Source organism: Dermacentor andersoni, chromosome 4 (assembly GCF_023375885.2).
Source record: "Dermacentor andersoni chromosome 4, qqDerAnde1_hic_scaffold, whole genome shotgun sequence".
In the NCBI taxonomy this organism is placed as follows: Eukaryota; Metazoa; Arthropoda; class Arachnida; order Ixodida; family Ixodidae; genus Dermacentor; species Dermacentor andersoni.
The window spans coordinates 122,068,931-122,096,242 of record NC_092817.1 but is presented as its reverse complement, the minus strand read 5'-3'; the positions used below and the strand labels follow the sequence as shown (position 1 = coordinate 122,096,242).

Genomic DNA, 27,312 nt, shown 5'->3' with positions numbered 1-27,312 from the left:
AAAAATTCAAAAATTGAAAAGTTTCAGAAAACGAAACTATCCCTTTTACAACTCCGTAACTCAGCAATGAAAAATGATATCAGAATTCTGTGAATTGCACCTAATATTACATCCAAAGCGGTCAAAATTGATATGCTACAAATGAATGTCAAAGAATTTAGCATTATGGAAATACAGTTTTTGCAGTACCCTTGTACACAGGTAACTAATTCGTGTAAGATACAAATTGACATGTAGAATTTGTCCGCCTTGAATGATCTAATGGATGCCATTTACAGAACCACAATATCTGTTTCTTTATGCAGAGCTATTAATTTGTAAACTTCGTGCTTCTATGTTTTTCGAACTTTCGAATATTTGAAGATTCTTTTAACAAAATTCAGGCCCTAAATCAAAATTTCGCTTCAAACAGTCACTAGAATTTAACTTCGTCTCGCAAATGCAGCAAATTTCATTAAAATCGGTCCAGTGGTCATCTCAGAAAAGCGTTTCTGCGTTTTACATGTATTTGAATAAGCGGCATCAGAGTTGGGCCCGAGCTTAGTCCTAAGTTGGAGTAGAATGCCGCCCCCTCTCTCGTTTCCCCCCGTTGCCTCGCAACATTGGGTGACGGAAGGCTGCGCGCTTCCTGCCCGCTTTCGTCTCTATCGCGCGGGCGAGATTTGAGCAACGATTGAGCGCCGATTGTCGGCTTCCCTCGCACGCCTTTTTGCGTAGGGCGCGCGGCGATGGTGTTAGCGCCCTTGGACTTTATGCTGAACCTCAGGCCAACGGCGACGCCGACGGCGGAAATGCGCTTGGAGTGTTCACGTAATTGCTACCGCAATAAAAGTGCTAAGGGTCGGGCTGTGCAACGGATAATTAACAACGTCGCTTACACGTAAACGGCATGACGTTCATCTCACGACGTCACGGTAAATGTGCTTCTAAAACTTGGTCTAAAAACATATTGTAATAAATTATTTGGAGCCCTCTGTTGCCTGTCAGCAGGCACAGCACCACGATGTATCTATTAGGAGTGCAGAACGTGATTCTCCATTTCCATTGGAGGTGCAGGAGGACCGTCCGTGGTGGTAGGAGGAGGTGATGGAGAGGCGGGAGGCAGGAGGAAACATTGGGAGATCGGCCACCCTTTAGAGCCTCCCCTGCCTGTGAGCCAGTTTTTCTATGTTTGAAAGGTTTGAATCTCTGTTTAAAGAAGTAGAAAATGTCATGTCGTTGCTTCATTTCCATGTATATATGTAAATATACTGTTGCATCTGGGTCGCAAGCCCCAAGGGTAGCGTTGGCCTGGCGGCCTGGGGCACAGCTGGAAGCATCCGAAGGTCCTGGCAAAGGATGAGTCGACTGCTAACAGAACAACTTGTTTATTATAGCATCGCAAAAGAGCGGCCGGTCAGGTCTACCGAAGTGGAGAGACGGGAGAGCACGTTACTCGACGGAAGAATTCGAAGCCTCCCTCTTGGCGTCCGGGGGCAGCTGCTTTTATACTCTCGGAGTCGAGGGCAAGAAGGAACGGCTTGGGATGAGGCGCACGTGACGGCGGCGCACGGACACGCTGAGACGAGAAGTGACGCATCCGCCGGGCCGGCGCCGGTCAGACCTTCTCGCTTCACAGTTGGGGAGCTCCTCTCCCCGGCTGCCGCGCTTTGACAAGCGTGGGCACCAACATGCACACACACACGCGCGCGCACACGAAGACACGTGGCATTGAAACATGCCTGGACGCGCTTGGCAGGAAGCGTTGCGGCAGCGCTGAACTGGCCAAAATGTCCGCCGCTTTGAACGAAGCCCCGGCGCCCGTTGCATCCGCGCCGGCTATACCGCACGTCGGAGGCGAAACGTAACAGTACCCAGCGTAATAATTTACATAATTTCCAATGACTCCCCCATACCCTCCTCACGTCCACAGTATAAAACTGGACAAAGTCTCGTTAACCGTCCTGCCGATTAAAGTCTTTGTTTTTGAGCTTAGCTATATAAAAAGTGTTACATATGCAGGGCACGCGTACTCTTCAAGCGAACATCATCCGCGAATATTAACAGGTCTCGGGAGTCTTACTTCTCAATTAATAATTGATTCAAGGGAAAACAGCTGTTCTCTTTCATAAATGACCATTCTGTACTGTACATATTCTTTAAGCATGCTTGTTGGCGCGGTTGCCAAAAATGCAACTGAAGCACCATTGCTGATGCTCAATTCTTCGATGATCAGCTAGTGATTTAAACGCGGCTGACGCGTGACGTAACTCACGAAACAAGTCGGGGCAATATGCACGCGACACTGCAGTGCCGTCAGTACTTACTCACATCAGTGCTTAGAATTTATTCAACGCACCATTTATCGTGTGCGTACATGGCGGAATGGCAGGCGACCTTCTACGGCTATTTTTATTCTCGCCGTGTTATGGGAAGTGCCACGTGTATTTGAGCTTTCCCTGGGGATTTGAATTAGCGTTCAAATGGACTGCCATGTCTCGGCTCAGTGCGCGGCGCGCGATTTTGCATGTCGCGACTCACATAAATCTGGTGGCTTGATGGCGACGAGATCGCGCAGGAGCACGCGCATTTCTTCAGTGCCGCCCGGACTCGATGCCGTGTTTAACGGCTTGAGTACAAATGCTTGGATTTAAACCGATCTCATCGTGCGCAGGCTCCTTCTTTTTTCTCATTTCTTTATGTTGTTGTTACATACAGCTGCACGCCATGGCGGCACGCTGATCACCATGGCGTTGATTACCACGCCATGGCGGCACGTTGTGAGATTTAAACGGCTTCTGATTGGTGCCATGACGAATATAAGAGAACGCTGAAAACAATAAGCACATATTTCATTGCGATGGCGCTGCATTTACCTCGCCGTAAATAAATATACGTGCGTGTGCCTCACTATGCTGTGGCAGATTCTGGTTGTTTCTCACTGCAATGACAGCAGCAACATTGAAATAACTCGATGGTGTGCTTTCACTTGTGCTTATATATAGTCTCGCCGAACAGACGCGGCATAAAGTTCGCCAATTCATTTGAAAGCCGTGGTCGCGTTGATAACGCTCTAGCGTATTGTTTGATCAAGGAGCAATGAAGAGACGTCGGCATAAGGCGAAATCGAAATGCACTCCAGCCAGTCTGTCCAATTAACCTCGGGAAGCGAGCAGCACTATGAATGTGGTTGCTCTGCAAGCCCATTGATTTCTGCTAACTCTGTCTCACTGCACAATTTTCATATCTGTTGACACGGTGTACAGGCGACGTCTCCCGTCGACACGACGCGGTGAACTTTTTCCTACGTTCAAGGACAGATTACTGCCCAACTTATCCTGCCTATAATGTTCCGCCTCTCCCCGCATACGCGCTTGCGAATGCTTGCGCTCATCAGGTCATCGGGAGTAGTCGTGTAGGTCGTTGGAAAAGTTCGAGCAGTGAAACAGCGGTCATTCCGCTAATTAAATCAATACTTACTTGCCGGGAATCCGACTCCCTGAAAGACATACGCATGCGCGAGTGAACTGCAGTGTAGACCGATTCAAACGACGAGCACGGACGTCTCAAGATGGAGGCCCTACGTGAGAGGCATTGGAAGATTGCGTACTTGTCGGTAGGCAGAAGTATACTTCCCGCAAATTGTACTGGAAGGGCAGAGACATCACTGAATTTGCGAAATATCGCATGGATTTATTTATTTATTTATTTACTTATTTATTCATTCATTCATTCATTCATTCTCGCGGCCAAACGGCATTACAAAGCTAGAAAAGCTGTTGGTTGATACGCGGAAAGAAGGTATTTAGCGCTTCACACCGATAGGTGGTAGGAAAAAATCGTGAAAGCAACCAACTAGCCGCCAGAAAAAGTGATGGTACACGAAGCGATATAGGCATCTTCAACCAGGAAACTTCGGGTTATCGAACATTCCTAAAACTTCTCAGAAATTTAGTATCTACGAGGCTTCTCGGAATATTGGTATTTACGAGGCACAGTCAGGACCAAATGTTTTATAGACATGCGGCAGCCATCAAAGTGAGCAGTTTTGATGAAATCTACGAGCGTATATATACACTAAGCTGAAATTGAGACGCACACTACGTGTGCTTAGCCTTCCTGTGCTATTATGTCGCACCTATTGTTGTAAAGCTCGGGCTTTCACGCGAATTCAGCTTTCTCGAGGCACCCATGGTCCACAAACTTTCGTGCCCGACTTCGCGTATTTAGTTAAACTTTGCTATTAGTTCTCAACGTAATGATGTTGGTAGACCATTAACGGCATTTGCCGACTGACGCTTTGGAATGTTCGAAAACATATGCGCAACATACATCACGAAGGAATTTCGAGTTCCCTTTTGTCGTTATCGTAAATGAACGAGCGAGCGAGAGATGACGTAGGAGGCTAGGCGAGGCCAACTTTTCCTCCAAATATTCCTAGGAAAAAACAGAATTTAATCATCCCAGCGAAACGTATCGACATACTCACAAAGCAAATCTAAGCACGCATATCCAGAAAATAAAATCTCCGTGTCCCTGAACGTGAAATGAAATTCAGCTTCAGCGACGTTTTCTTCAGTAGCTTGCGTACAGTTTTAAACGGAAGCATGTTGCAACACTAATCGGCTTTCTGTGAGGTCTCCATTGACTACGTTTTCTTCTGTCTCGCTGTTCTGTGTCAAACGACGAAAATTCACTTGGAGGTGTTGTCGTCAAATTTCAGTACCTTCCCTACATCGACGCTAAGGTGGAGAACGGACACGTTAGGCTGCTGGGCTTCATCGGAAAGATCACTCATGCCACAATAGACTCGCTGAGACTTAAGTGAGTCGTAGGGACGTCCACGTTGCTATTAGTTGTTATTCAGACAGCGTAATATCGTTCAATCGCTTGTCACCCCTCCCCCCCCCCCCCCCCCTTTTTTTTTCTTTTCTCAAAGCTGTACATTCGTCAAGCCTAGATACGGTACGTTCGGCGGCGAGTCTGTGAACAACACCTGGCCCGGAATCGTTGGAATGCTGGTCAAAAACGTAAGTTTCACGCCACTTAACTATTAGCTTTAGTCACTAGAAAGTTACGCAATAGCATTTTGTCTAACAGAGCTTATTATGCGCTAAATGCGAGACGTACGACTGGGGATACAGAAATAGCTTTCGTATACTTTAAGTAAACGAACGAAGTGTTTTCCAAAGAGTCCAGTTATTGAAATGTGGACAGTTCACTATCAACTCTACGACCATTATCCGGAGAGGCAAGAAGTGTTGCCGCTTCCGAGTGGTTATCAACCGTCTGAATGATACGCAAGCAAAAGAAGCTCCTCGGAAAGGATATCACACACTGCGATAGCCGTAACAATGATAAACATTAAACTTCGGCCGCTCACAAGAACAAGCAAGACGTCGACAGAAAATTTTGACTCCCTCGTTGGGGCGAAGACCTAATTGAAATCAAATCAGGTCAAATTTATTAATTTTTTTATTGAAAATGCAAGAAGAGGGCAGTTGCTAAGACTGCATCAAGCAGTAGTTTTACAAGGCCATTGGCCCTATACATGGTGATAATTTCTAAGTTTACCGGAATTTTTCTTAAATCGTCTGTCGCATATAACAGTTCTAGTCCTTCAGCAGGATTATTCGTATAGGCGAACATTGCTTGTACGAGAAATTGAAACACATATACAACTAATTTAAAACAAGTACTAATAAAGTTCTTCATTACTTACTTTCCGGCACATATAGAAATTAACGAGTTGTAGGCGGTGAGCTCGCAAGGCATTTGCACTTCGCTTGCAAAGAATTTACAGAATGACACTAGCAGACTGGAGACATGCGCCATCAAACTCGCCGTAACAGTGCACTGTTGTTCTAGTTACTTTTTTTTTTTAACAACACGCCCTTTTATGCACTGAAGTGCAAAAGTAACTGGAACGCCCATATATTTGGTCCCACACTTTTGGAGCTATTATCTCGAAATTGCTGTCACGCTGGGGATCAATTTCAAGCAGATACTTCTTGTAAATTCACCGGCGATATTTCGTAAATTGCAATACGTAAGGTAAAGAAATTAAGTAATAAAAGTAACTAATAAATGTTTCGATTTCTCGTGGTAGTGATGTACTCGTCATGAAATAGTCCGCGTCAAGGACATAAATTATGCTATATCCCATAGGTGATCTTTAAAAATTGCGGAAAACTTTAAAATATATGATCACCCCACATATTAGGCAGTAGCACGGGAAAGCAGCCAGCGGACAAAAAAAAATTGTTTTAGACAGATGACTGAAAAAAAATATTTGCATAAATTCATAATGCAACATAAACATCGTAATATATCACGCAGAAAAGTAGCTACCTTTCCTCTATTCTACTTATTTCATTTTAATCACAATTTCTCACCGCGTCAACAAGCCATTGTTGCAGGGGGGGGGGGGGGCATTGCACGTATTAGAATTGACGAAGAAAAAAATACATAAATCAAAGAAAAGCAAACAAACAAACTAAAACACAAGAAAAATTAGGGAACAACAAAGTTGTACTTGGGAAGCAATACAGCTTGCAGGGCTTGAGAATCCCAATAAGTAACAGTTTTAGGCAGGCTGTTCCATGTATAAATCCTTCATAGGCATATCCAGTTTCATAAATATAAAAAAGGACATACTTCTGCAAACTTCGGCACTAATTTGATAGCGAAAATTCGTGTGCTTGCTTTCTGTGTTTTCCGCGTAGATGAGTTCTGCTCCTTGCTCGGATCTTTTCCCGACTTTCTATTTCTCCTGTCTTTAAAAATAGTCGCACGTATTTGCGATATTACGGTTCTCTTCGCCAAACGTTTCTTTTTTTTTTTTTTTTTTTACAGGAGGCGGACATTGCTCCAGGTCCTCTGGTGGTGACTTCCCAGCGAGTGTCTGTGGCCGACCCAACGGTGCCGTACTCGTACGAGGACATGGTCATCCTCGGAGGGAGGCCCAAGCAGTTCAGCAGCAATCTCTTCAGCATCGCACTAACGTTTTCGCCCATGGTGACCATGTCATTATACTGCACTTATGGTTAGGGCAAAAAAAAAAAAATTAATAAGACCGTCAGTGACGCTTGGGTTTTCTTACATCACTGCAAACAGCGGTTCAAAACTAGCCCGCATGTTACAACGCTTCAACACCAAAAGGTGCAGGAAACTCCGCCAGTGTTTACACTAGGCTGCGCACGTTCAGCCTCTCATAACCACCGCAAATTTCTGAAAGAGGGAGAGAGAGAGAGTTAGAGAGAGAGAAAGAGGTAGCGCGCTCTAGCTTGCATGCTACTCTGCACTTGGGAATGGGGAAACTTAACGTAAATATGTGATCAGAGATGATGCCGACATAGAATTTGCATGTTGAACTACGAAGGCAAGTTCAGTATGTTCGGGTCATTCAAACGCTGTCAAGAAATGTCTTCCAATAACCTCGCCCCAGAGGCTACATGGTTCTACACATCTTGACTGTTGCCTTCAGGCCAATTTGCCTTATAAGAGCTGTTCAATGCAAGTTTCTGCTAGACGCTCGACAAACAAGAGTAGAATGCGTGCTGTTATAGTGCCTTCTAGGGACTGCATTCAAGTAAGTATAAGTCATATTGGACCACGGCTCCCTATATCCGAGGCAATACAGACTAATCGACGACCGTGATGAGCTCAATACGTGCACTGTTTCAGTAGGCGCCATGGCTATCGCAGTCGTGTCTTGGTGTCAACCTTCAAAATCAGATTTTTACCGTTACCTCTACAGGGTCGCGTAGGATGCTGCGCAAGATCTGAACTTTGCACTATACTTGACGTAAATCAGTCTCGACAAACTGTGACAACGGCTTAAGGCAATGAGTTACTGAGCGATCAGCTGACATCAAGACATGTGAACAATGACTTTTACGATATGGATTCTCGGTAGGGACTTATAAATTTTAACAGCCGATTCCCGTAGAACTTGAAGCCGCTTGATAAAAAAGTTCTGCGTCGATGTCTGAGCTCTACGACGCAAGCGTGACCGTTTCGGCTACTTGCTAATCCATGCAGTTGATGTTAACCAAGGGTGATTTTTCGTCTCCGTATGGCCTGAGTTCGCGCTATGATGTACGGCAGCTTTGAATTTCCAACGGGAATGCACAACGTGATACACAGTGATTTTTATGGTTGCACTTTTCAGGTATGGATGTTGATCTTCTGCAGTCTTCTGGCGTGCGGTTTAGTCCACTACGTCATCGAAAGAGCTTTGAGAACAGGCTCAAAGAAATCTCGTGGTCCGGGCTACTTCATCTGGCATTTCGTCACCAGCGTTCTTTCAGAAAGTGAGTTGCGCAAGCACACCATTTTGCTCCACAATATATTGCGCCAGGCACACGGTGTTCCATGCTTCTAATGGTGCCCTGGGAGAACTAGATCATTTACGGAGTTTATGTTTAGAGCTTAAAACGTCCTGATATTATTCACGACTTAGTTGTAGGAGCGCACTTGAAGAAACGTGGACGCAATAAATGGGGGACACTCAATAAGCGCTGAATTTTCGCAGCATTTAATTTCTTTGCGTCCGTGTTTTTTCGAGTGTGCTTCCTGTATAAATATAAATTATATACAAGGTGTTCCGACTGTCATGCACACCAAGATATAAGAATATTCGAATGCCACGTAGCTGTACAGAACTAAGGTAATGTTTGCCGTCGCTTGGAGATAGATGATTTTTTTGCATTCTGCCTAATTACAAAAGTGCTAATTTATTATTCAGCTTCTGAAATATTTTCATTAGATGAAAACCGTCAATGATAAAATTGTAGAGCAACATGACAAACTCTCGATACAGCTTTCTGTGGCTCAATATACGTGCTACATAAAAGTGTTTTTGCGAGCGTGAAAGAAGCCCGCGAATACACGCAAAATTGCCGCGCGACCGGCCGCTTGAGGTACGTACTTTGCTTGTATTCGCGGGCTTCTTTCACGCTCGGAAAAACATGTTTATGCAGCACGTATTGAGCAACAGAAAGCTGTATTGGGAGTTTGTCATGTTGCTCTACAATTTTCTCATTGACCCTGTTCACCAAATTATAATACGCGCATTTAAGAAATTGATTAATTAATTAAGACTAATTATATATTTAGTCGGAATGCAAAAAAATAATCTGGGTATCTCCAAGCGACGGCAAACAACTTTACCTTGGTTCTGTCCGGCTACGTGGCATTTGTATTTTTTAAATCTTGGTGCATGATATTTGGGACACCCTCCATGTAGAAAGGGAATGTGGGGAGTATTAGGGGTAATACACAGAAAAGTTTTCACGTGTGTTGGTTAAATAACGACTAAGGACAATTACTAAACCTTTGGTTTTTGGTTATGTATAAGTGTTATTAAAACACTCTCAGTTTTGCCGCCGCGGTGAAAGAAGCAAAGGTGGTAGGAGTTCAATCTGCACAGAATAGGTGACTCGTTATGAGTGACGTGTACCGGAAGCTACGCAAGCATTACGCAAGCAAATTATGAGCTACGCTGGAAGTTTGCCGAATGTCCTGAGAAAGCTCAACACGTCGCAAAGTTGACATTCTGAGGAAATAGGGGCACATTATAAGCCCGATGCATGGACACATTTTGGAAGAGCGTCAGGTAATTACAGCCTTTGCGAATAATTTCTTAAGCAAGTTCTCGAAAGCGTTATGTGGTCATTACCAACTACGTTTCCCAGTACCGCGAGAGAATTCTACGTCACGCCGGGTTTACATTTGGCAAAAACAGCGAGTCCTGTTCAGCAAAATGTGGGGTGAAACTTCCGTGTTTATGGCTGGATTATGAGTGTTGCAAATAAATATTTAACGCTCTCTTTTGCTTTATTTTACGTAATGCGTTACATACGACGCTCGTAGTCGGTTTATGCAGTGTCTTCGGTGCATTATTTGAGCTACTTTGTTTATATATATATACTCTCTGAAGATAAGGGGAATGTTATGGTACTATATAGGCGAAGTACAATATCGAAGAAAGACCAAGCGAATCGTCAGAATACTGCTTTCCGAGCTCTTTGTTCTTTCATCCAAAATTCTTTAATCAACGGCTCGAATGCGTTATACGATTGTTATACGCTGTATTTCCCTATGCCCCGAAAGGACTCTATGTCACAACTTGTTTACATCTGGTGAAAACTGTTATGCACAACGTGTGGTCGAACGTTAACGTTTCTAAATGATTAAAGAGCTTTTGCAAATACTTATTGAACCGTCGTTCCTTCACAATTTTCATGCGTTATGCAAGACACCTGTGGTGTTCCCGATGAATAAACAAGCTACCTTGTTTATATACCGGTAATAAAGGGGGAAGTTATGGGTAATGTGTAGGCAAAGTTCAAAGTGTATCGTTGAATCACAGCGTAGAATCTAGCCCGCCGCCCTTAGAGAACAATAAGCCACCGATATCAAATTTCGTAGAGGGGGGAACATTATATTGCCGATATGCATGCTAAGTTAAAAGCGCGTGGGTGAAGTACAGTCTTGGCTGAATTTTTTTTAAACAAAAGTCAGAAGATCTGGGTGAGCCGGTGCGGTAACACGATCAAACAGCCGTAAATACGAATGTAAAAAGAAGAAAGAAATAGCACTGAGTGCTCGAAAGCGTTATAGCCTGCAGGAAACAGTGACGCGTGAGTCATCGGCGGTGAACGTTTTAAAGTAGGATTTTTTTACCATTAACTGAAATTTGTAATCCGACTGCTCGAAATAAACGGCTTCGCTCGTAATTGGGTCGTGATTGCGCAAAGTCACCCAGGTCTGGTGTATTTTTGTTTAATCTGGAAAAATTTCCCTGCAGACTTTTTTGCAGTGATTCCTACGGTGGAGTCGTTTTCAACTACGTGCGTAATAAACGAGAATTACACGCGTTTCAATATTATTCCTTCTCTTCCGAGCATAGGCAGCGCTAACGACTCACGAAGTAACTGCTTAATTACTTACATTTACCAGTAATTAAGCTTGCAGCAACAGTTTGTAACATGTATGCAAAATTGAAGCTACCTAGTACGCAATGCACACCAATTGGACAGCACTTTCGTGCTTTGCTTGCACCGCTTTCGAAAAATGCGGCCTTAAGATATGCGGCATATTGGATTAGTGCTCTATTTAACATTTATTATGAGCGCAGTTTTCGAGTCTCGATAAGCATTTTCTACTAATGCAGCTAAATATTTCTAAACTTCTGGCAGTGACAAGCAAAAAGATAGTTGCTTTGTAAATGCCACCTCTGTTGCGCAGCCTGCACATCATGATGTAGCTTAAATGCAGATTTTCATGAATTTACATGTTCTGCTTTAGAAATCGACACAAACGAATATATATATATATATATATATATATATATATATATATATATATATAACGTAAGACAAAGGAAAGACCTGTGGATCTCTAGAGCACAGTGTACGCCAGGAAAGCAGAACCGATCGAGCACCAAATGCATGTATGTGCTGATAGTAACACCATGATCAGGAAGAACAGTGATTACAAAGTCCTTCCCACTCCCAACTCGCACGCTCGCCCCACCTTTTCACTACTGCTGTGTCGATGACAGGCAAGGCTTAACGATTTTTGCATGTTCGGAAGTGTTAAATAACGATGGTAGGCAGGTAGGGCGTGAAAAGTAAGCCGGCTTCACCACCACCACCACCACCACCACCACCACCCCCACCACCACCACCACCACCAACAACAACAACAACAAAGATCTAGCGAAGCTCGCGGAGTCACAAGAGGGACATGCTGAACCTACACTTTAAGTAGCTGACCGACTGTGCTTCCCGGACAGCAAAGTAGGGTCAAAGTCATCAGTGCAGACCCTCGTTTCCATTTTTTTTGTATGAGCAAATGGTAGTTTCGCTTTCCTTACGCTTATAACGTAATGCTTATTTTTTATCCGAAAGCATCAAATGGCCCGTTGAACGAAACAGCCAGCGTCTGTAGCAGCGAAATGGCACCCAAATTCCCATTGGTGTGTGAGAGAAAGATAGAGAGAGAGATGGAAAGGTGAGTGGGGAATGTGGAAATGCTCCCCCCCCCCCCCCACCCAACCCCGGGAAAAATGAAAACTGATTACAGGATAGCGAAGGTCCGCGTATATTATACAAGACAACCACGAGTTCATGCCGCGCTTCGCTTCACGTCTGATCGCCACGGAAGCGAAGAGAGAGAGAGAGAGAGAGAGAGAGATAAAGTTCAGTTTCGTTTAAAGAAGATAGCCCAGCGACAGGCTTGGCGTGCTAATCCAGATGAGAGGATAAAGGATGAAAAGAAAGGAAATGGGAGGGAGAAAAATAAATAACAATACATAAACGCGCTAAATGCACTACCACAAAGTTATTCAAGCAGCCTCATTGAGCCCTGTATCCCGTAGGAATGCTATTAGAGCTTTAGTACGACGCAGTTCCGATCCAAGACATTGCGATGGTCCACGAACGTGCCACAGCCGAAGTCGCGTGTCGGAATCTAAGCACTGGGCTTTGTCGTTGCTTGGGAACGAGAACACCTACAAGCTCCGAGCACAGAGTGCGTGACCTTTTGCGGAGCGATATAGTTCAGGTGTTCACCTTTAATTGCTGCCTCCATAGCACATGTGTGCTTCATCAACCCTTCGCAGACATCATTTAGATTTTCTTTATCGGGTACACACCTGTGTCCAACATGAACGCGCTCCAAGTGATTCAACGCGTTCAAGGTCGCTGACAAGTGAGCAAGCCTTCGATGCTATAGCAAGCGTTGATCCTCTCGCCTTGCTCTTTCTTCGCAGCGGTGCCTCGTTGGAGCAAGCCGAACCCTGTCAGCCAGCGTCTGGTGACGTGTTTCTGGCTGATGGGAGTCATTCTGGTGACCACTTTCTTCACGGCATTCATGAAGGCCAGCTTGCTGGTGAAGCAAGATGTTGAGAAGCTCTGGGACATCGAGGATCTGGCACGAGAGGAAAAGATACGACCGGTGTTGCTGCGCGGGTCCGGATTCTACCAGGCTATGAAGGTACAAGGCTGCGGTCACGTCATCGCATCTAACCATGTCAAATGCGAACAAATACAATGCTTTAGTAAATCCTCTTCGGGCTCTAACACTGCAAGAAGGACGAGCAAAATTGTCTAAAGCTTTTTCTATTCATGAGGACATCGACAGACGAAACCCGATAACATGGTCTGCGCTTGTTCAAACTTCTTAAGCGCTTACGCGGAGAAGTTTAAGAAGCAGAATGTTCTGCTGTTTGCACCCCGTTGATTGTTAAATGTGAGCTGGTCTCTCACTACGGTGTCAGCAAGAACGTACGTGCTATTCTCTGAAGCAGCTCACAGGTAAAATAGGAGTGGGCATTGTTATGACAGGCACGCAGAGCGACGATATAGAAGGAGTGTAGAGATAACGCGCAGACTTTAGGGAGGTTCGGTGGCGGGTAAGCATTTTCTCTTTTAAAAAAAAAAATTATGGGGTTTTACGTGCCAAAACCACTTTCTGATTATGAGGCACGCCGTAGTGGAGGACTCCGGAAATTTCGACCACCTGGGGTTCTTTAACGTGCACCTAAATCTAAGTACACGGGTGTTTTCGCATTTCGCCCCCATCGAAATGCGGCCGCCGTGGCCGGGATTCGATCCCGCGACCTCGTGCTCAGCAGTCCAACACCATAGCCACTGAGCAACCGCGGCGGGTTCTCTTTTCAAGCTGCTCGTACTGAGCGCCGACGTCTTCAAAGGGATCACGGGCCGCTTTCCTTGTAGCTAGTTTAGCTCATTGTTCAAAAACTAGGTAAGCAAACAAAGGGAGAAAATAATGACGAATGAAAGGGCACTGTGTCCCACTTGTCATTACAGCGGCCAACTAAAGAAGAAAGATGATAAAAGGAAAGGGAGGAGGACGACACTAAATGGCGTTGAAAGCCAAGTATAGATTCAATCAAACGTACACAAGAGTTCAGAAGCGATTATTAAAACGAACACAAACATATACAGAAAATAAAAACAACACGGAACAATAAGCGCTAGAAAAACACAAATGCGCAGTATGCGCCAAGACGAAACGCGGGGCTTAAGCCTGCTTGGATCAGTCTTTTCAACGCAACATCGCCACCCCCGTAATCTCGCGCTCGTCTGAAACCGACCACGGCCAGGTCGCACTCATAGTGTACGTAGGCTGTACACAACAGGCTTATTACGCCCACGTGTCTCCTCCCATAGCGCCTATGCGTGTATCTCCGAGTGACCGCTTGACAACTCAACACCGCGCGTGCGCAGTACACTCGCGTGAAGTCCTTCCAGAAGGTCTACCGGCGCCTGGTGGAGCAGGGCGGCGCGCTGCCAGCCGCGGAGCTGTTCAGCCTGTCGACGCTGCGAGCCATCCAGGCCGAGCGTGCGGCCATGCTCTTCACGCGCGTGGCCATCAACCGGCGGCTGCACCGCTACTGCCCGATGCTGCAGGGCGAGTTCTACTACGCCCGGCAGCCGGTAACCCAGGTGCCCATGGCCATGTTCGTGCGCAAGGGAATGCCCCGGGTGGTGCGGCGCACGCTGGACGACAAGTAAGGCGCTGCCCGAAGAGGCGGCGTAAAAAACAGAGCCGTATGTATGCGCAGTGCGGAACCGCAAGGCGGCGATTGATGTCGCGTCGAGCTAACTCCTTTTATTGAGTGCGGCTTTTACACAGATATACGAGAATTTACTAGGGGAAACGCAGAGGTATTGGCCTGAAGTAGTAGTCCTCTGTAGCCTCCTGCTCTTCTCTCGGGGAAGAGGAGAAAAAAGAGGGGTATAAGGAGCGATGATGAAAAGAATAAGCTATTATACCTCGCTGGAGGCATGGACACACATTTTCGAGCCGATGCCCTGCGAGCTGCGCACTTTCTACAGGAGTTAGTGCGAGAGGCTGGCTTTACTGGCAGGCTATGAACACACATTATTTATCTATTTCTTTATTTGTCTTTACTCTGTGATCCTCACTATTCACTGACCTCTATCTTTGATTAGGTCAATGAACCGGCTTATATGTTGTGCTCTTTGCACCCCGTTGACTGTTAAATATGAGCTTGTGTCTCACTACCGTTTCAGCAAGAACGCGCACTTCTCTGGAGCTGGTCACAGGCAAAGTGGAAAATAATGTAAATAAGCAAGAAAGCGCGAAAACGAAACACAAACCTGACCTAGCAGCCGAGCAAACAAGTTCGCGCGACGTCATGAGTGGCACACTATACCGGGGAAGGCGCGCAAGGTCTCGCTATCGCGGAGAACGAAAGCGATGAAGAACAGGCGCTCAGCTGGGGACGTATTCTGGGGGGATCACTTTCGGCGATACTGTCGCCTCGGCCATCAGGCACGCGCTGTTTGGCTGTTTTAGCAAAAGTGGATAAGCTGATTGGCTGGCTGAGCCCTACGTCACGCGAAGGCGGTGGTATCGCCGAAAGTGATTGTTCGAGAATATGTCCCCAGATTCGTGACAGCGCTGGACCATTGACACAATCTCTTTGGGTGAAAATGTCAGCTGCACCAGCTTTTCGGAGCTGTCAAACGATGACAGAGCTGTTATTGTAGCTCTACAATTCCGACGAATTCAATAGGCATGAATCGACGTTCGCATTCGACCCGCAACCACAAGAGCCAGCGCCCTGACGTAACACATCGCGCTGCAACATGAAGACATATGGGCAGCCCTAACCACTGATCTGATACGTTGTTACGTTTCGCCTACGACGCGCGGTATAGCCGGCGCGGATGCAACGAACGCCGGGGCTTCGTTCAAAGCGGCGGACATTTTGGCCCGTTCAGCGCCGCTGATATGTCTCCCCGCCAAGCGCATCCAGGCATGTTTCAATGCCACGTGTCTTCAAGTGTGCGTGTGTGTGTGTGTGTGCATGTTGGTGCCCACGCTTGTCAAAGCGCGGCAGCCGGGGAGAGGAGCTCCCCAAGTGTGAAGCGAGGAGGTCTGACCGGCGCCGGCCCGGCGGATGCGTCACTACACTCGTCTCAACGTGTCACTCAGCCTGTCCGTGCCCCGCATCACGTGCGCCTCCATCGAGGCGTTCCCTCTTGCCCTCAACTCCGAGAGTATAAAAGCAGCTGCCCCCCGGACGCCGAGAGAGGCGCCGATTTCTTCCGTCGAGTTACGTGCTCTCCCGTCTCTCCACTTCGGTCGACCTGACCGGCCGCTCTTTTGCGATGCTAGAATAAACAAGTTGTTCTGTTAGCAGTCGACTCATGCTTTGCCAGGACCTTCGGATGCTTCCAGTTGTGCCCCAGGCCGCCAGGCCAACGCTACCCTTGGGGCTTGCGACCCAGTTGCAACAACTCGTGCCAGCGGTCCGATTGCAACAACGGGCGTCAGCGCTGAGATTTTAACAACGTGCTGTTTGCTAATTTAGGTGTTTTACCTCTTCTCAAGAAAGCGTTTAGCACACTCCCCATAAGATGTTGTGGAGTGCTGCTTTCCGCACTTGTATTTTGACTTAGAAGCGCACGATTTCCCCGGAAAAACGCCTCCCTGAGTGTCCAAAACACTCACCGGAGCATTTGTTAACATCGGCACCGTACAGCGACCACTCGTTATTCGCTTGAAATATAACACAAGCCGCGCATCAGTGCTACCAAAAAAATATCAGAACAAAGCAAAATACTTAGATTCTGTGGATATAAGCTGTGTCGCATCACTCTGAGTCGCGCTGGTATGAGCAACCGGACGTCTTCGAAAACAATGAGCGGGAGACCGTAGCACGCGTAGTTATTACGACTACTTATCATTCTTCGTGCTCTTTTCATGCACTCAGTTCATGCGTTTCATCATATAGACATAGATTAAAAATTTGCACGTAATATCGTTCATTTAGAGAACCCGTAATTTTTTTCGCGGTAACGCCGATGCCTTCGGCAGATATAGACCAAGCGGTTGCTTAAGCTGCTGTACCAAACTTATATAGGGGCCTCCGCTTTTTCCCCATTTGGGAAAAGAGGCAAACAGTGCGCCTCGGAATATAAATGATGAGTCAGCCTGACAATATCTAAAAAGTACACCCTTCTGCGTAGTCACACTTAATTCAGTGAGGTGCCGGCGAGCGCGACGGGCAGCTTTCTGGAATGGCAACGTACCGATGTTGATAGTGCGCTGCTTTCTGTGCTTGCACTATACGAAATGAAGAATCAGTATGGTCAAAGCTGAACTACAAAAGCAGTTTTCTTCATCCTAATGGCTTAATTAGCTACAGGTCAGTCGATCAGGTCCGCGGGTAGTAGGCGCACGAACTCGGTGTCTGTGATACGCTTAAACTCGACTGAACGCGATCGACATCGCCTCAAACTGTGCGTGCGGCTGGCGAGGGCTGAAGTTCATGCAGCCGACAATGTAACGTCACGTGCCATCCATCACTTGCGCGTACACACACAACGTAACTTCTCGCGTCAGAACCTTCTCACGCCAAGCACTAGCTCACAATCACCGGCTCCTCGACGCTGAAGCTGTTGCCTGCCATTCATTCCCAGCATTCCGTGCGTATGCCGCCCTTTACGTCGTAACGCAATGTGGCCAGTAGCCGAGGAGCCTGCAAGGCTAGTGGCTCGAGGGAATCAACGAAATTCATTTGTAAAAAGTTTGCGCAGCCATCAAACCTGCTTTTTTGAGAACATGACGGAAGTGTACAGATGATACGTACCCAGCTAATCTCATTGACATCCGCTGACATCGAAAAATCGCCGGAGTTGCCCTTTAACAACAGATGCTCTTCCTCTTCTCATAAACACTTAACTCATACTCCCGACTATGTATTTCTTTGTCTTTTTCTCATATAACATATTATTCCATATTCACACGCCGTCTTGAGTTTACTGACGAATATCTGATACGTTTTCGATGTCTTCTTGGCCGTTCTTGATAGCCTGTGAGTACATCCTATATTACATAAACCTTGATGTTTCGCGACATGTGGGCCCTCTTTGAGTTCAATTTGTTCACAACTGCAAAAATCCGACGGCTTCTTTCCCTCACTTCGCTGCCGCAGGCTGGGCCAGATGCGACAGAGTGGCCTGCTGGAAAAGTGGTTGGCCGAGATCTCCGCTCCCGGCTGCGAGTCCGTGGCGTGGCAGGCGTCGTCATCGGAGACGGAGGTAGAGGAGGGAGGCGATTCGGCCAGCCTCGGACACTCTCTCGCCACCTTTCTGTTGCTCGGCCTTGGCCTGGGTGGCGCTGTCATAGTGCTGCTCCTCGAGAACCTCGCGCACTTCCACGCTACGAGAAAGCGGCACGCGGAAGCAGTGCGCCGAGGATGGAGAATGGCTGCGCCGCGCCCGTAGAGGCGTCCCGCACATAGCGACGGAACAACGTCGTAGTGACTTCGAAGCTAGTTATATAGAGAGAGAAAGAAGAAGAACGGGAAAGATAACCAGAGGCAAAATTATTTCGCTGCAGAAATGGCGCACGTGTACGCATGAGAAAACGAACGAATGACAGTAGGGCCGACAGCGCGCCAGATGCGGTGCCACCAGCTCAGCCGTTCGCAAGGTTATTAAAACCACCGTCAAATGTCAGGAAACGGCACCCAACCTTCGACACCTGCGAGGGACCTGCCCCTAGCTGAAATAGCACGCGCCGGCGCCATTAGGGTGCGGTGCCCCAGTGGTGTAGCCAGCGAGGGGGGGATACACCTGGCACGTGCTCCTTGCCCCCTCCCTCCAATATTTTAAATGTTAGCATGCGGTCTGCCCCACCCCCTCTCCCCTCAATCCCCAGTCAAATTCGTGCCTTCTATCACTGAAAAAAAATTGCTTATGCCACTGCGGTGCGCTACCAAGAACTTCGAGCCGTCACCTGAGGCCACCCCATCAAGAACTGCTGGACTATTCTTTACTAAAGTTTCTTCTTCTTCTTCCAAGAAGTGAATCAATCAGTCATCTGCGAGGCCGCGAGTCACCGTGGTCCTACGTCCTGGAAAGAAGCATTAAGTGAAAAGTGTAGAGTACCATCCCTATTGATCCTCACCAGAATACGTCCATGTGTCTGCCCTTGAAATAAATAAGCTCATTCATTCAATGGTTGTTAGTGAGGGCCCGGTTCTACGAATTTATTCATTCGTGCGCAAGGAGGAGAAACGATGAATCAGCATATACAAACAGTCTCAGTTCTCGTACGTGAACTGTTTCGTATAATACAAGCTAGACATGTAGACGGGCTGTATCCCTTGTATAATTTTGTGCACGAGGGACTTATCTGCTTCCACGGGAGATTTTTCGTATGCTAACGAAAAGTTTATGAGCGTAAAAAAATATAAAGCCCGAGGTGTGACGTTCATGGGTGGTCAAAATCCATAAGACCTAGGCCTTTATCTCTCGAAGGCATGATATCACATTCTCACCGTCTCATTTGTTCCTATCTACCGTCGAGAGGCTTTAATGCCACCTTCACGGGCGCGTTATATCATACACCCGTAGTTCAATGCGGATGAAGCTGCAGTTACGACCACGTCGAAGGGATAAATGCGCATAATTAGGCTCTCTCTCTCTCTTTTCAGGACGCAGTTGTTAAAATCGAGCACAAACGCGCAGCTGTGTCGAATTATCTGTGGGCGTTTATGCGGGTGCCGATTAGCACACTGCTTAGGACACTTTTGGGCTTGCCACTGCTTTGTATACATGCACAAGCATACTATTGCTGTCTTTATGTGTAGGAAGAGGTAGAGCAAAGCAAGCCACGGGTCACATCATCTCAGTAATTCCACGTGAGAGAACATCGAAGTAGAAATCATGGCGTATCGCCTCATGCTGATGCTCGGGGCGAGAAACGACGCAATATCTTCTTTTCCCCCTTTTTCGCAGGCTTGAGTACGGCGAGTCACGCAAGCGACGTGTGAGGCTAAGGCACCGTAATTCTATCTGTCAAAAAAGTTCAGTGGTTAAGTATAGGCTTGCGATTGCTTTGAAAATTCAGTCGGTCGGCTGTTCATGCATGATTAAGCAAACCTAAAATCTTCCCACTGCGTAGAGGTACAATAGTAGTCCTTGCTCACCTAATCCTCAGGCCCCGAAAATTTCGCTGATGGCACGTCACTGTATTGGTTGCGGTTATAACCTGATAGGATCAAGTTCTACAAGACTTGACCTAGTGTATTTCAGCAACTTTGATATAGTAGGTACAGTATATTTTTGGTGACTGCACTGCCTTTAAAAGACAGGTATGTCCGTTATCCTGATGGAGCAAGGCAATTTCACTGCATATTGACGACAGCTATACATGTTACTTTTCTGTAATGAGGGCTGTCAGAATGGGATTTTCCGCGTTAATGTTAATTTCCTGCAAATGCATGAACATCGAGCGGTGTGTTCGAGATTCTGCACCAGTGGTTGCGCGCGCGTCACAGTGCGAGAATGTAAATTAGCGCCCTGTCTGTGTGTTGATGTGTTTTGCTCGTATCCCCGTCCTGCGTTTGCCGTTAGTTTTCAAAGCTATATAGCGTGGGCTGCGCTTACTGCGTTACAATTCGAGAGGCGTGTATTCAGGCTCGCACGAGGTGAGGAGGACATGCTAAAACGCACACACGAGTCGAAGATGCGCGAAGGTATAATCATCACGAATACACGACGTTTCATTGAGATGCCTCGCATAGCTCGCATATGTTCGCCGTATGTTACTATGAATCACAAGCTTCAGACTTTGCCATTAAAACCCCATTCCGAGAACTTTATTTCAACCATTCGTTCAGACGGGCGCGTCGGTGCGTATTCTGCGGCCCAGCTGCTTCGAGACAGCCGCACCCGCGGAGCACAGCTGGTCAACGCACAGCTTCCGACACGAAGTGGACGCTGCTCGCGTGTTCATCGAGTCCTCTCACAAGGTTCACGGCACAACGTGCGGTGTGCCCTCCCGCCGGCCGATGCAAGTGGAATCCTCGAAGAACGGCGTGAAAATACGCGCAACGCGGACCAACTAGGTCTGCGTGTGAAACGATGCGGCGCGCTTCCAACGCAATGCCCCCACAACCCCGTCTTCAAGTCCAGTAATTACTAAGTGTCCGTTGGTGCACCTAAAGCACGTTGTGGTGTCCATTCATGGCTGGTCGCGTCTACAACAAGCCTTACAATGACGAGTGCGCTTCGATGGGACATTTTGTACAAGGTGACGGATGATCGCGCAAATTACTACAAAACAATTATGGCAAAACACTACGAATGCAAAAGGTCAAACGACGCTCGATTGTCAATAAAGCGATAGTGTACAAAGAACGAAACACTGAAATTAAACTGTACAGTTCGAAGCAGCCTGTGCGACCGTTGTCAAAGGCTCTTCCACCACCGACAGACGGCGGTGTCGGCGGCGGGATGGCGAAAGGTCCGACCACCGCCGGTGGCGCGTCTTTTCGGCCGTGAGACGAACGGCTAGTTGGTTCTGACGACGGCCATGGAGACGGCGCGCTGCTTCTTGTAGTCGTAGTGCGTAAGCGGCTGGTGGAACCAGTCGAGGTCGCTCGGCAGGTGGTAGCGCATCATCGTGGTGATCAGCATTACGGGTCGCGCCCGATCGGAGGGGATGCCTGGCAGGGTCATCTCGCGCACCGCGCTGGGGATGTACGAGGGGCCGGTGTAGAGCTCCTGCGTCTTGGAGCACTGGACCACGCCCTGGACCAGTATCACGTCCAGCACGGCCTCGTCGAGCGAGAAGTCAATGGCGTAATACAAGTTGGGCATAATGCCGTTCTCCAGGAAGCGCTTCAGCTTGTCGTGCGTCCACTCCTGCGAGTGGGAAAGCGTGAACGCGTGTGCCGCGGGCTTTCCTCGTTAGAGTGTTTTTGCCATCGCTTAAATTTATTTGAACATGGTTGTCAGGCATAGAAGGCGTCCGTTCCTATTTTAGAGCGGAGCTGTCTATGGCTACTTCCCAGAAAAAGCGTGGCGGCGAACAGAAAACGCCTTGAGGGAAAGCCAACGTTCTCGTTAATGTTCTGTAGCTCTCAACCCAATGTAGGTATCTTGGAAAAAAATTATAGTGGAATTGGCCGCCAAGACGACTCTATCATTACGCCGAGTTTCATTTACTTGTCATAATTAGCTAGTTCACAGTGAAGTCGTAAACGTTACGCATCTACGGAGGGAATATGGTTACAGAAAACGGCTTTAACTCTTGCTTTATCGAAACTATCCCGAAACAAATTAAATGACGATTAGCCGCCAAGACGACCCTAACATTACGCCGAGTTTCATTTACTTTTCATAATTACGTAGTTCACAGCGAAGTTTTAAATATTGTGGAATTCCTGTCTGCTGTCACCGCATGGGCTTCACGGGAGCGAGACAGCCCCATGTTTGTCCGCTAGAATAAAACTAGTGCTTACAAGTTTCATTCAGATAATTAACTAGGAAGTATGTTCAATCGCAAATTGCAAACAAGCGTGTTTTGCTCCGAGACCTCTTTTGAAATGCACCCCGGTCAACGCATATCGTCGCTCGCTGCGAGGCTCGGTTTCACGGCCACCTGCGTCTAAACGGCGCTCCGTCACAGCTGCGTCGACAACACTTGTGTCTTTAGAGGGGCCTCGTAAAAGCCCTTCGGTGGTAGCTTTGTGTATGCATGACGTAGTGCGTGACGTAGTGCGCGCCTGAAATTTCTTTGTATTTGGCATTTATAAATGACATATACATAATTATATGTACAGTTACCGTACCAACAAAACTCTATACCAACAATTTATACCACTACAGCAGCTACGCTGGTCAACCACTTTCGCAAGGTAGAATGGCTCCTCATACTTTTATAAAGTTTGTTTACTGAAATCTTTCGCTCGGTGTCAAAAGAAATTTGTGAAAGATAGAGTGAAACAATTTAACAGAAAGACAGACAAAAGATGCGGAAAAGACAATAATTTGTGTTGCCCCTTCTTCCCTGCTTGCTTAATGGAATTTCAAAACTGCACAAGATAATTAAACTTTGGTAAAACATGTAAACAACACGATGCGTATCCGGACAAACTTTCGATGTGTTGGCGCCGCCTTTACCTTTTTTGTCCCGCAAAGTCCAAGTTGTAGTATGCGCTCCACTGGGTTCTACATATGCGGGTTTTTACCGCATCGGCTACTACACTACAATGTCAACCTTCTGTAGCGTGAAACAGTTCCGCCGACGCCCCGTGGCAAAAATACGTCCGAAGAACGTCCTGTGTTGCCCCATGAATAGACGCGACATCAAAATTGAAATCGACCGCAGCTACACGCTCACCTGGTACCGCTTCTGGTTGACGAGCACGGCGAGACCGATGCGGATGGCGACACTGAACCACATGCGGTACACCAGGTTCGGCGCCTCCGGGTGCTGCTCGACCAGCGACGTCATCTCCTCCATGGGGATGCAGCACATCTCGACGTCCGTCTCGCACACGCACTGGCACACCGACGGCCTGGACGTCAAGAAGCCCAGCAGCCCGAGCGCGTCGGGTGCTACGAGGTAGTCCTGGAAGGAGCCCTCGCAGAAGTAGAAATGCGTAGAGTCCGAGTTGGCGAGCTGAACGGGGTTCGCCCAAGGCTCCTCATTGCAGCCGCTCACCCGGACGATTCCCGAGCAGATGATGAAGACGCAGTCGTGCATGTTGTTCTTTTCAACAAGCAGCTCGCCTTCTTTCAGGTACTGGTAGAAGGAATTGAGCAGCCGCGGCACGACATCGCGCGTGAGCCACGGCACGCTGAGCATCGTGTTGAACGCCGCGTTGCCCACGGCCACGTTGGTGGGCATGCCGTCGGCGCGCTGGATCATCCAGGAGAGGTTGGAGAAGAGCAGGCCGAACTGCTTGTCGTCCAACAGGCCCCCTTCGTGCAGCTCTCTGAGGCCATCGAGCGCCTTGTTGAGGATTCTGCGCGCCGCCTGGCGCGTCTTGGTCGCCACTTCGATGTTGGGGTAGCGCTGCTGAATGTCCACGACGTTCTTGAGCGTCTCCAGCTTGTTGTAGCCGCTGTTCTCACGTATGGCGGCTGCCAACTGCGGCGTGGAGACGAAACGGGACACCTTGTTCATGGCCTCGTCCTCTGCCGTGATATAGGCCCAGCTCAGGTCGTACGCGTAGAACAGCTTGCGGTTCAGCAGCCCGTCCAGCAGGTCCCATATCCACAGGAAGAGCACGACGCGCTTCTGCAGCGTCTTCACGATCCGGCATGAGATAAGAGTGATGAAGCTTATTTGCAGGAAGCTGGTGTAAGCGGTGTCAGGCTTGCCACCGCTGGTCACGGATGCCATACTGATGAGCACGAACTCCGTGACTACCAGAAAATACATGATAACGTCAAGTTGCTTCCATATATCCTTGCCCACGTGCAGCATGCCAACGGTGTACACTAGAAGCACCATCTCAATCGAGTAGAGCAGCACGTAGGCGCCCTGCACAGAGGTGATGATCGACAGGAGCAGCTCGTGTTGTGATGGGTCCGCACGCTTTTTGAGCAGGAACAGAGCCAGGCCACTGAGGAGCAAGACGAAACCCAAAGCAATGAACCCAATTATGGCGTGGTACCAGCCTTCTGTGAGCATGGCAGAGAGCAAGCTGACCTGCTCCTTTTCCTCATCGTCGTCGTCTGTGCGCGAGCGGCTGGAACGTATCGATCGATATTGGCGCTTCTCGATGGCCTCGTTACCGGCGAATCGCTGCACCAAGTCCTTGAGCCCGTAGATCCAGTCGGGGACGGTCACGAATGGCTTCATCATGCTATAATCGAGGTAGATTTCCTTTTCCATGGGATACTGCAGGGCGGCCAGTATTTTGCCCCTCGTTTTGCTGTGAATCATGCCGTCTTCATATTGTTTGTTGCAGCAGACTTTCTGGAGCCTTAGGATGGAGCAGCTGGCCTTTCTTGCAGCAGCATTCCTGTAGACGCGAGCGGGCATGTAAGTCTCTGTCTGTTCGGCATGATCTTCTTCATCGGCTCCGATATACGGGTTGTCGATGCACGTGTGCATCTGAACCCACTTCCAGTCGGCACCAGAGAACTTTTTGTCGCGCCGCTGAAAGCTAGTCGACGAATTCGCGGTGTTGCGAAGCGCAACTATAACCATGTTCATATTGGCCCTTTCCACGTCCGATAGCGCCAGGAGCCCCAGCATCGACATGAGTTTAGGAAGCGTAGTGGTGTTGAGGACTTGCACAAGAAATAGCGTGCCCAGGCGAATGAACTGTTCCTTAAGAGCGTACTCGAGGTTGACGGTCGGGAAAGCCCTTGTCAAGTCCATTCCGATCATTATGGCACCCTTGAAGTTCGCCCAGGCCACAATCAAGCATTGCTGCCAACTGAGGCTATAACCCACGGATACCAGCAGCGGATACAGCACGATGATGGTCACGAATCGGACGCCGATCTTCGCAACGTACGCGTTGACCGGGCTCATTATCTCGTGCCAGCTAAGGTACTCCCGCGTGTCTCGGCCGATCCGGTAAGCCGACAGGAAAATGACGACGACGTTGTAGCCGTATCTTATGAGCATCCAGAACTTCTTGAGCGCGACAGGGTTGTACACAGTGGCCGCCGAGTGAGAGCTGGTGGCGATTCCCATCGAGAGGATTGTGCTGATACCAGCGCCGTGCATAAACTGCTCGGCGAAGGCCCACGTCGCGATCACGCTGATTGCGCTCACCACGAATGAGACGGGCAGGTCCTGCGCCAGCGATACCATGGCCATCGCGAGCGCGTGACCGATTAACTTACCAACCAGTGGCCCGACGAACAGTGTGCACGCGACCGTTTTTAGGAAGGCATAAATAGTCAGCTTCTCGGGCAGCGTGCTGAACCGGTAGGCCATCCAGAGCACGGTGGCTCCGACCAGCGGCTCGCCCATGATGATGGTCTCGAGGATGTGCGAGCGGGCCGACGAGAGCGCGTTCATGTCCGACACGAACATGAGCTCGGGGCAGCACGTGAGCAGGCTGATGAGCACCGTCTCGGCCAGGTGCTGCTTCTCGGCGTCCCGCGTGCCCGACATGTACAGCATGAAGAGCAGGGTGCTGAACAGCAGGCCCCCGAAGCCGAGCAGCACGCACTGCCAGAAGCACTGCCTGAACAGGTGGCCGCGCAGGTTGATCGAGCCGGTGAACGCGAGCACGGGAAGGTAGAGGAACAGCAGCTCCCGGATGTGCAGGTCGGTGACCGGAAGGACTTTCTCCTTGAGGTTGTAGCCGCCGACGAGGCGGCCCGCGCCGAAGCCTAGTGCCACGACCACGGCAACGACGGGGATGTTGACGAAGCGTCGCAGCGCGCGGCACACGCCGGCCACTACGGCCACCAGGAGGACGATGATCATGCTGACCTGCCTGTCGTGCAGGCTGAACTCGACGTCGCCTTCCTGGCCGATCAGGGAATTCATCTCCGCGGTTGCGTTCGTCGCTCGAATGACGTGCACTGAGGCTACCGGCTCGGTTGCGAAGAACGCCCTCACGCGATGTTCGCGTGGCCCGTGAGCGCCGGGACACTACTTCGTTCTCTACCGATTGTGCCACGCGCATCCTGTGTGGGGGCTGTTGGTCGAACTAAAAGGGCCACCTTTAGGTGCACTATGGCGTTGCGTCGACGTGAGAGAACTTTTTGGAGCACTTAACAATAACTATGTTCGTCAAATTAAAATAATAATTTCGTTATTATTATAGACGCAAGATAAGGCCTAATAGCCAGAGAAACTAGAAAAATATGAATTTTATCCAAAAGTTTATGTTTTTGTATTCGCAGTTGAAGAAAAAAAATTTGAAGGATGGCGTATAATTTATAAATAGACATGAAAAATATGGAGCTGCTGCTATGCTTTTAAGAACACAAAAGTAAAGGCTAACATCGGTGCGACGAGGCATATTTCTTCTTCACACACTCATCGAGAACAATTAAGTGGGAGATTCGAGAAGCGAGCACGATTCACTAGAAATACCGGGTATGGAACAGAGCTGCGGGCACTTCATGCCTTTTCCACACCATTCCGGAGAGTGGAGATACCATGTAATTTCACTCCTTCCGAATCCTCGGAACGGTGAGAGTTGGACTGTTTCCGCATCGACGAAATGACGTTTGAAGGGCCCAGTGGAATGACGAAGTAAATTTGGCGGCGCGCCGGTATTAAAGCGCTAGGCCAACGCCGCACACAGCGAGGAGATAACGTAAGCTGCTCGCGGGGCCGCACCGGCGGTCACCTCGGAGTCGTGACGAAAGGCGGAGGGGGGGGGGGGGAGGGGGGGGGGGAGGGCGGCGACATCGACGACCCCGACGCTCTTTTTCCAGCCAGTTTCGGTTTCAAGGAGCCTGCCAAGGGGAACTAATTGTGCGCATAGCTCCCACATGAAATCCGCGATTGAAAATTTAATCGTTCGGATAGGTAGTGTCCAGG

The 27,312-nt window shown here is 48.4% G+C and overlaps 2 protein-coding genes and 1 long non-coding RNA gene across 3 annotated transcripts; 2 read left to right on the top strand and 1 right to left on the bottom strand.

The window, feature by feature from the left end:
• The first annotated feature begins 4,711 nt into the window (after nucleotides 1–4,711).
• Nucleotides 4,712–7,186, top strand: LOC129386447 (uncharacterized). The gene is made up of 3 exons (XR_008613828.2): nucleotides 4,712–4,803; nucleotides 4,919–5,009; nucleotides 6,835–7,186. It is a non-coding gene; the product is annotated as an uncharacterized lncRNA (long non-coding RNA).
• A 5,434-nt stretch (nucleotides 7,187–12,620) lies between these two features.
• LOC126537425 (uncharacterized) lies at nucleotides 12,621–18,996 on the top strand. Its single transcript, XM_050184435.3, has 3 exons — nucleotides 12,621–12,984; nucleotides 14,241–14,524; nucleotides 17,984–18,996. Exons 1-3 carry the CDS (start codon nucleotides 12,823–12,825, stop codon nucleotides 18,273–18,275), a joined length of 738 nt encoding a protein of 245 aa, XP_050040392.2. The 5' UTR covers nucleotides 12,621–12,822; the 3' UTR covers nucleotides 18,276–18,996.
• A 1,289-nt stretch (nucleotides 18,997–20,285) lies between these two features.
• On the bottom strand, nucleotides 20,286–26,307 carry LOC126537558 (sperm-specific sodium:proton exchanger-like). The gene is made up of 2 exons (XM_050184669.2): nucleotides 23,185–26,307; nucleotides 20,286–21,704 (listed from the first exon to the last, which is right to left on the bottom strand). The coding sequence occupies exons 1-2, from the start codon at nucleotides 26,305–26,307 to the stop codon at nucleotides 21,351–21,353; spliced, it is 3,477 nt and encodes a 1,158-aa protein (XP_050040626.1). The 3' UTR covers nucleotides 20,286–21,350.
• Between the last annotated feature and the right edge of the window lie 1,005 nt (nucleotides 26,308–27,312).

What these genes read in the sequence shown, in the direction of transcription:
- LOC126537425 (XM_050184435.3), top strand. Translation starts at nt 12,823, where the DNA reads ATGGGAGTCATTCTGGTGACCACTTTCTTCACGGCATTCATGAAGGCC. An exon ending in GATTCTACCAGGCTATGAAG is followed by an intron (nt 12,985 to 14,240) that starts GTACAAGGCTGC and finishes GCGCGTGCGCAG; the next exon opens with TACACTCGCGTGAAGTCCTT. An exon ending in CGGCGCACGCTGGACGACAA is followed by an intron (nt 14,525 to 17,983) that starts GTAAGGCGCTGC and finishes TCGCTGCCGCAG; the next exon opens with GCTGGGCCAGATGCGACAGA.
- LOC126537558 (XM_050184669.2), bottom strand. Translation starts at nt 26,307, where the DNA reads ATGAATTCCCTGATCGGCCAGGAAGGCGACGTCGAGTTCAGCCTGCAC. An exon ending in TCAACCAGAAGCGGTACCAG is followed by an intron (nt 21,705 to 23,184) that starts GTGAGCGTGTAG and finishes TCCCACTCGCAG; the next exon opens with GAGTGGACGCACGACAAGCT.